Source organism: Ceratina calcarata, unplaced genomic scaffold (assembly GCF_001652005.2).
Source record: "Ceratina calcarata isolate Rehan_Ccalc_2016 unplaced genomic scaffold, ASM165200v1 scaffold81, whole genome shotgun sequence".
NCBI lineage: Eukaryota > Metazoa > Arthropoda > Insecta > Hymenoptera > Apidae > Ceratina > Ceratina calcarata.
In genome coordinates this window covers 221,708-230,568 of record NW_017179422.1, presented here as the reverse complement: position 1 = coordinate 230,568, position 8,861 = coordinate 221,708, and the positions used below count along the sequence as shown (strand labels likewise).

Here is an 8,861-nt window from a genome sequence, read left to right as displayed (position 1 = left end):
TGATGAATATTTTTGTTCCTCTTTATCTGTAATGTCACGGTCCGCTGTATACATATGTATACATACATTTGTCACACGAATTGCGTACGTTTTCACTCCAAAGTGTAGACTTCTGAGAATTGAGATTTCGTAGGTGCGGAAATGTTTCCTTCATGCCCGCCAACTCTCAGCTTGCTTGGTATTGCGGCGCTATAATGGCAACTCGCATAGCCACTTTGTCTCCACATCCGCTTCCACAGACTTAATGCTTCGCCGTCTGGAGAAGGTTGAACTTCCTCCTTCTCAAACGGTGTCAGCCTCGAATGTGCCGAGGCAAATTCAATCTATCAATACCCATTCGAAATACTGCGGGATCCTATTAGAATCAAATGTCGACGAGTATATACGGCGTTGTATTGTCTCGAAATCGACCCCCTACAACAGATCCGCGAAAGAAATCAATCCACGTCCCGAAGGAGTTGATATTTGACACCTTGCTGTACCGTGCCAGTGATTGGCTGATTATGATCTCGCTAATCCAGATCCCAGTTTGGACCACCCTCTCTAAAGCAAATACGCCGAGTCACCCTTAGGCGTTCGGAGTTTCGCGAGAGTCACGCGTATTGTACGCGACCCCAATTTTCGTACACACGTGCGCCGCGTGTATGGTGATTACACGCGATTCCACTGGGTATTCGTTCGCGATACGGAACGGAAATCCCAACCGTTTCGACGAGTAACATTCGAAAAACTCATTGATCATAGTGGTCACTACCGGTCATGTACACAATCTACCCTGTACACGCATATGGTCCACGTGTACGATTCAATGTTTTTTTATTTCTACGATACTTTATATGTACAGAGATACAAGAATAAAATATCTAAGCTGAGAACTATGATAAGTTAAAATAACTACCTTTACCAATTATTATAAATACTGTAGATATGGAGCGTTAAGCTTTTCCTTTCATTTCAGCTTCTTCTTTTTGGAGCTCTAAAGACGGCGCAAAAGGAGCAATTGAAATGAACAAAGCTTAAGAGGAAGACTCTGCGGAGGCGTAGCCGCAATCAAAATGCTAATCGCCGCGAAGAAGGTGTAAGTCCATAGAAATTGGATGTAAGGGACTTAATATTACTCCGCGACGCGGATCGCTAAAGAGTATTACGGGGGATTATCGGGGTAAAGTGACACCCTTGCCCCCAGGGCTGCGGCGGAGTGCGGTGTGCAGTCTTAACAAAACACCGGGGGTCGGCTGGGCCTTCTGTAAATATTGTTACCACCACCCCGTAGGCAATTTCGCCAGCCATATGTTACTATATGAATGTCCTTTTTACCGCTCATGCGAATCTGCTTACACGGAGACTTGTTCCATTTCTTTAAAAGTCGATGAAACAAAGATATCGTAAGAGAAATCCTATTAAACGTTGAAAGCAGAGAGAAACCTTGGCATCATGATAATGTTTCGTATTCGTAGTACATGTAAATGTATATTAATGTGTCAGAAAATGCGTTCGTTTAAGTTAGTATGCAATCATCCATGCCAAATTTATTTTTCTAATAATTAATCAAGTATTTTATTATCGTATTGGATGCAAGTTGAACGGTTCAATCGATTTTCGTTATGCTAATATAAAAGCGGAATATAGAGCAATAAGCGGGCCGGGGTCAAAGAGGGTGAATCCGGAATTAGAAAGCGGTGAAGCAAATTAGCATCGCTTTCAAGTCGCTTTCTAATCTCTGTAACTGGACAAATTGCCATTGAATGATGAATAACGAACGAACGGACGAGCCGACCAGTTTATTCGAGTGGGTTTTGCGGGAACGGAGAAGAAGCGGACAGATTCGAGGGGCTGCGCAACGGCGACGCCTCGGATGCCACTCGTGGCTGCCGACACGTGGCATAGATTACGCATGTTACACGGCCAATTTCGAATCTCCGCTCGATACAATACATTCAAAACGATATCTAATTGCTAAATCAAACCCATGATATCACAATTACTATAGTCCTCGAAAGCTTCAGATCAAATCCTAATACGAGTAGTTAAGGTGTTGTTTCCAGGAACAAAAGTGATAGAAAATAATGTACTGTACTTTTACTAGATCTTCATTTCGTTTTTCTGCTCTCTATCTCAAAAACCATAAACAGTCTCATTTTACTCAGCTTAAACATGTCATTCTAATGTAAATAAAATTGATTATAAAAATTTTGTAAATTGAATTCCACATATTGATAAAAAAAAGAGAACTGTGAATATGGGAAGTTAACGATGGTTACAACAGATTGTACGGTAGCTCCGTTTCTCGGTCTTTTTCGTCTATAGCTTTCGTAAACATAAATTCGCCATAGATCCCGGCGAGCCAAGATTTATTACCCATGAATTGTGCCGAAGGGGGCGGTTTACAATGGGCCAGCAAATTGCGGCCCGTTTATATCGATGGAGACGTTACGGGGGCCACAGTTTGCCACTGTGTAGGAACAAGTGTGAAATCAGGTGCATCCATAATGCAAAGGGGTGATTCGACGTCCGAAATTCACACCCCGATGAGGTCGTAACGTAGCTCCGTTCCGGGGTGGAAATCAATTAGACACGCAGCGGAACGGTACATTTATTTTCGACGTGACGAAAGAGGAAACGCTACGGAAAATCGTCGTCTGATTACTCCGTAAAAAAAAAATGTTTCCAATGTGTATAATACAATGAAATATTAATTGCACTTGAATTATTTATTAACAAAAAGAGAACGAATATAAGGATAGTTTAACTAAGTATATTTTCAATAGCTTAACACTTGGTTCTAAAGGTACAGCAAAGGTCGAACAAAGTCGTGCAGATCGGTGGAGGGGTGTCTCTAACTTCCTAAGAATTAAAGTGAATCGCTCGGGGGTAGCTAAGGGTCGTAGCCTCCAGCGATTATACTAATAGTCGGGGCGTAGACAAGCTGATAGGGAGAATAGGGGTACGGTGGAGCTACTAATTGTTTTACACGGCGGAAACTTCGTTTGGTTAATTTCCGAGCGCCTTTAGCGCGTTTATCACCTCGCGAAAAAATCCGGGAAATTATTAGGTTGATCGGAAAGTTCTGTCGCACTGGATTTTATTTATTGTACGTTTACAATCTTACTTGAAGACTTCCCGTCTGCTACGAACAAATTATTTGTCAAAAAGGTTTTCCAATAAAAAAATCTTGGAAAGGAACGTATATCCAATTTCCTTTTTCGCGCGTTCGCTCTGGACGCAAAAAGTGCCATGTATTCGAATGGTCGAGCTACAGGAATAGCGCGCCGACGATGCGGAAGGAAACTCAGTAGCGGAAAACCGAACAATGGCCTGCTTCCTGGCAGGTTGATCCTGCTTGAGTAATGTTGAAATCTGGGGCGTTCCTGGGAAAGGCCACCTGACCTCGTCGTCCCTTCATCAGCGTCGCTGGACCCTCCTGGACGAGTCATTCTCGCGTTTTCTCAGCAACTGTATCCAACATCGGATTAATGACACTGCGATGGCGCGTTAGCAACACGCTCGTATAATCGAAGTGTTCACCCCTTTTAATCTTTCTTAAACCTCGAGACGATATAAATTTATTCGGTTTTCTGTCAACCAGGCCGACAAAACAGATTAAGTTCTGATCGACGACCGAACAATGATACGCATTATCACAACACGAACGATAAGACCCCGTCGTGGATTTAATAACTTCATCCTATGTCTGAGTTAAATCATATGTAATATTTCAAAATTGTCTTGACGATCAACTCTTTCTAAGACTATAGATATGTGAGTATGTAATTTAAAACGAATGTGAAAAAGAATGCGATGTTACCAAAATTGCATTCCTAATATTGTACAATATGTCTGAAACCATTCGTTGAAACGTATGTACACCAAGGTATGTATCTCACAGACATTGTGACGTTTCCAGAGCTTAAGACGCATCGTAGGTGGTGTACGTATTTATACTATACACATAGGACGAAAGTCAAAAATATTGGAATTTCGACACGGTGCTGAAACTAAATTTCCCCGGGACCGGAGGAAGCCGTTCGGGGATGGGCACGCGGTCGGGTAATGGAAGATGTGATAATTTAGTATGCACGGCGGAGTTTATTTGAATTTTATTGGCGGGCTCGCTGTCACGTGGGTCAACGCGTAGGAGTGGTGGTCGTGCCACAAGGGGGTCCCTCTTTCGCTTTATCGGATCGGGGGAGAGACGAGACGCTCCTCCCGTTTTCTCGTTTCCCCGAGGGGACACTTTCGTCCGACCAATATCGCTCCTCTTTCTCTTATTCGGCCTGCTCTCTCGCTCAGCCGCGTGGTTTTTCCAGCCTTCCCGTCTCTTTTTCTATCTATCTACCCTCTCCTGGGCCGCTTCCAATATCTTTCTAAGTTCTCCGAGCCGGCCATGAATAAACTATTCCCCGACTTTGAATATCTGAACGTTTTTCGCGGGAATGGGACCGCCATCGAGGGACCAACCGCAGAAAGGACGAGAGAGGATGATATCGATTGATCGACGCTCTACGTGGAAGGGTCTAAACATTGAACCGATGGTGCCATCCTTCAATTTTTCGAAAACGCTATGGCAAGAGCTTAAAAGAATGGGATCCGGCTCTCTACATATTACCACGAACAAAAAAGTGAGGAAAGATTCCATCTGTCATCTACATAACAAGCTGTAAAAAGCAGACAGCCAGCAGAAATTGATCTAAATCTGTAGAGACGATCCTTATTCTTGCCGATCACAGGACAATTAATTTTTCGTAACGGTGACGGTGATGAAATCAAGCAGTCAGCATAATGAGTAGCGTCGTCTGCCGCGCAATTCATCGGATCTCGTAGAACGCGAGGTGAAACGACGAAGAGGAGGAGGAGTAGGAGAAGGAGGAGGAGGTGCGAAGGATGACGCGGGGTTATTAATATTCAGAACGAGGAACAGGAGTCGAGAGCAGTGCCGAGTGACAAATACCTCGCGCCCGCTCCCAACCCCGGAACGGCTCAACTCTGTAATTAACGCTAATCTCCCGGCCGTTCCTCCGACACCGTACCACCCACTTCGTCTTCCCTCCCGCCTCTCTGTACTTACCGAGCCAGAGGGTGGCCTTAAACAGGCTCTCGAGTCGGTTCTTGGATGAACAGGATCCATGATTCTTACTCTCGGCGAGCAAGAAAAGAACACTTGCATAAAAAATAATCGGCACGCGCAATAAAAATCTAATGGCTTTTCGAATATCTGGCTACATAACATGTTTTATAATTTTGTTTTTTCTTTCGATGCGGAAGAGAATGAAGAGCGTTATTTCGATCCCTTCTACCTTTTTAATCGAATAAAGACAGCGTGAGAATGGAAAACACAAACCACCGGTGGTCTCTGCATATTTTTGCAAATATTACGTTGGTCGCTGTTCGTTCGTCACGCGTTGTGTACATTTAAATTTACAAAACCGGAAGCTGAAATACTACCCGCGCGCGGACGCGCGTAAATTATCATTGCAGAAGTCGGAAGTGCATCTAGCACCATTTCTCTCGTGAGAAGTTTCAATTCTATATGCGATCATAAAATAATCGTGGGTGTTGCATAATATTGAATAATCAGGATAAGCTCCCAACGAACGCGTTTCAAGTATCTTGATCGTGTCACTCGTTTTAATTGCCCGTTTCGTGAGATGAAGCAAGCACAGCGTTAAAAAATAACAGGAAGTGAATGTCGAATTACGGAAGACGGATAACAGCGTCCCTGCGAGGTCAAGGGACGAAGATTCCTTCATCCACTTCCTGCGATATGGTGGTTGCGCAGCTCGGTTAACACTTGGCGGACTAAAATAGCGAGTCAGCCGACCGCGAATATCCTTGATTAAACGCAAAAAAGCTTCGAGACCTCGCCTTGCGCTCTCTCTGGCGTGGCTACGTTTTTCCGCTACCCTCCGCCGTCACGACAACGGTCGGGTTTGAGCGCGGAATTGGATTGCCCGTCTTTCCTCTCTTCTCTCGTTCCTTGTCCTCACTTTGGCGGGAGGAAGAAACGCGCTGGTAGTTTCAAAAGCTTCTGGCGACTCGATTAGAGCACGCGACATCAGAAATACGTAAGCACGGGGTTCGTTCCCAGGTAGTCCTTCCGGTTAAATTGTACCAACGCTCTAATTTCTTGGAGGAGAGGAAAATATCTGTTCCTCTGCCACTCGATCAGTCTCCTTGCGTTTTACTATTTGTCTCTTGTACTTCTATATGTACTATACTATTGTAGTGTTAATTTTTATGTACTTGGATCAATGTAAGCAACGTAAAAAAAAAAAAAAAAATTTGGATATAAAGTACTGTACAAATAATGACAACGAATTTACTTCAACTGCTATCGAATATTTTGTTCAATTATTAATTAATGTTCAATAGTCCCTCTTTACAAAATTGAAACGAAACCGTGACAATCGAGGATGACGCTAGTCGGAACAATGCAGCAGGCACCTAAGGTGTAAGTTTCAAATGCCTAGGGGTGATGTCAGGACTCAATGATGTATGATGGAAGCAGGGAAATGCCACGTGCCTACCGACTTTCCACACAACTGTGAAAGGATTAGGGATTCATGTACTGCTGTATCACATAGACATCCTATAACTATAACATATTATTTCGGAGCGCAATTGAATTCCTTTCCCGGTTATTGACTTCGATCTATCAATCACACGTGGTCATTGGCTGTTACGCTTCCATAATCACCTTATTATGATGATAGCCTCGGGTAATCATTCATGATAAAGAATTGTTAAAAATTTCAATTCTAAGATTAATCCCTTAACAAAGAAAGTGGTAGAACCTTCAATCCAATCCATTCTTATTATTAAAAAATACGTTGCTGCACTTTACGCAGTTTCCATTCATATCAAACTCTCATAATCATTCTTCTAGCTATGTTAGCACATTAATATAGATTCATTCACTTGTAATAAACTTTAGTCAAGTTTCATCTTTGATATGATGTTAAAATATGATGAATGGCAATAAGGAGAAAGAATTTTCACCGCATAAATGCAAATAGTAAATTACTGATATGGAGACAAGCAATTTCAGATTCTGGCAGAATTATTATTCAAGCAACGGCAATTGTTTATTGTTGATAAACGAAATTCCTTTTTTTTCTACAGAAGAGATTCTCTACTTTCAGAATCGATTTTAAAACCATGAGGAAAAGGGAGAACAGCTCCAATCAAAAATCTCGATACGAGCACGATAGCTGTTTGCACTTGCCTTGAAATATTATCGCTCCAATAGAAGGCAGACTTGAGCCTATCATGATAAGATGTTCTTGGCAGTAGTGTCCGTAGTATCATTAGTTTACTACTACAAGCATCGATGGCTACCGTAAATAATATAGTTTTTAATTTTCTTGTATTCTCCATCCTTTTTAACAATGTGGAAAGTTATCACGCCGTGGTCCTCATCCACGGTGTCCTCACTGGAGCTGATAGTATGGAAATTATCAGTAACAGAATCCAAGAAGTAAGTAATGTAAACAATGAAACAAAATATGACATGGATATTTTAAGTGAACTTAATAAAATAGTAAGATCATCTCTTTACATAAAACGATCATTGCCTGTAGATGCACCCAGGGACTCAAGTTTATAATATCCCGAGGTTTGCCGGATGGAGCAGTTTGGAGCCTATGTGGCGACAAGTAAAGGAGATAGGTATGGATATCCTATCCATTGGTGCTGCATTTCCTGAAGGAATAAATTTGGTGGGTTACAGTCAAGGTGGCTTATTGGCTCGAGTGATACTACAAGCATTTCCCGATCACAATGTCAGGAATTTTATTTCGCTGAGCTCGCCACAAGCTGGACAATACGGAAGTATGTGATCCTAAACATCTTTGTTGAAGAATTGAAGAATCATCTTTTAAAATCGTATATTTTATTCCAGCCCGATTTCTGCATTTATTCTTCCCTGATTTAGTCTGCGCGACGGCCTATGAATTGTTCTATTCGAAAATTGGCCAGCGCACCAGCGTTGGGAATTACTGGAATGATCCTCATCATCAGGTTTGTACCGATTGTTACGATACCGAAAAAAGTACTTTCCACTTAGCTTCTAATTGAAATTTCTTTGTTTCCTCTTTCTCTTACAGGAACTATATCAGGAATATAGTAACTTTCTCCCGTACGTGAACAATGAAAAGAACACAACGAAGATTCAGCTGTCTAAACGAGGTCTTACGAAATTAAAACATATGGTACTCATTGGAGGACCTGAGGATGGCGTAATTACACCATGGCAAAGCAGCCACTTCGGATACTTCAACGCTGATGAAACTGTGATAGATATGCGCGATCGAAATATTTATAAGGACGATTTAATTGGATTGAAGACGTTAAATGAAAACGGGAGACTCACTCTCATCACTGTCCCAGACGTACCCCATTATGAATGGCATAAAAATGTATCCATAGTAGATGACTATTTATTACCGTACTTAGATTAATAACATCTTATTCTAGATAATTAATTATTGCGATAAGGGAAACTCCGACAATTTTAATATTTATTAATATGATACAATGTTTGTAAATCAATTTTATTATTATATCAGAAACACACAAAATACCTCGTATGTAGATATAAGTAGTGAAAAACGTGTAACAATTAAGGCAGCTCAATAACGGATTTATACATGTGTTCTTTTTTGTACAAATAAATGTTTACTACCTTTTTTAATACAAAATTAAACATTAATTCTTTATTTTTAGTAAGTAATTTGCAATTTATTTCAAAGATCTTTTTCTGCTTTCCTTGTAACTTCCCTATGTAATAGATGAATATAAAAATATTTGTGAACATGAGAACTACATAGTCTTTCGAGATAAATTATTAATTGAGATACGTACTA

At 41.3% G+C, this 8,861-nt stretch overlaps 1 protein-coding gene across 1 annotated transcript; it reads left to right on the top strand.

The window, feature by feature from the left end:
• The first annotated feature begins 7,264 nt into the window (after positions 1 to 7,264).
• Positions 7,265 to 8,707, top strand: Ppt2 (palmitoyl-protein thioesterase 2). The gene is made up of 4 exons (XM_018034801.2): positions 7,265 to 7,474; positions 7,578 to 7,827; positions 7,898 to 8,016; positions 8,103 to 8,707. Exons 1-4 carry the CDS (start codon positions 7,328 to 7,330, stop codon positions 8,454 to 8,456), a joined length of 870 nt encoding a protein of 289 aa, XP_017890290.1. The 5' UTR covers positions 7,265 to 7,327; the 3' UTR covers positions 8,457 to 8,707.
• The last annotated feature ends 154 nt before the right edge of the window (positions 8,708 to 8,861 follow it).

Coding starts and splice junctions, on each gene's coding strand:
- Ppt2 (XM_018034801.2), top strand. CDS start 7,328: ATGGCTACCGTAAATAATATAGTTTTTAATTTTCTTGTATTCTCCATC. Junction 7,475..7,577: donor TCAGTAACAGAATCCAAGAA/GTAAGTAATGTA, acceptor CATTGCCTGTAG/ATGCACCCAGGGACTCAAGT. Junction 8,017..8,102: donor GGAATGATCCTCATCATCAG/GTTTGTACCGAT, acceptor TTTCTCTTACAG/GAACTATATCAGGAATATAG.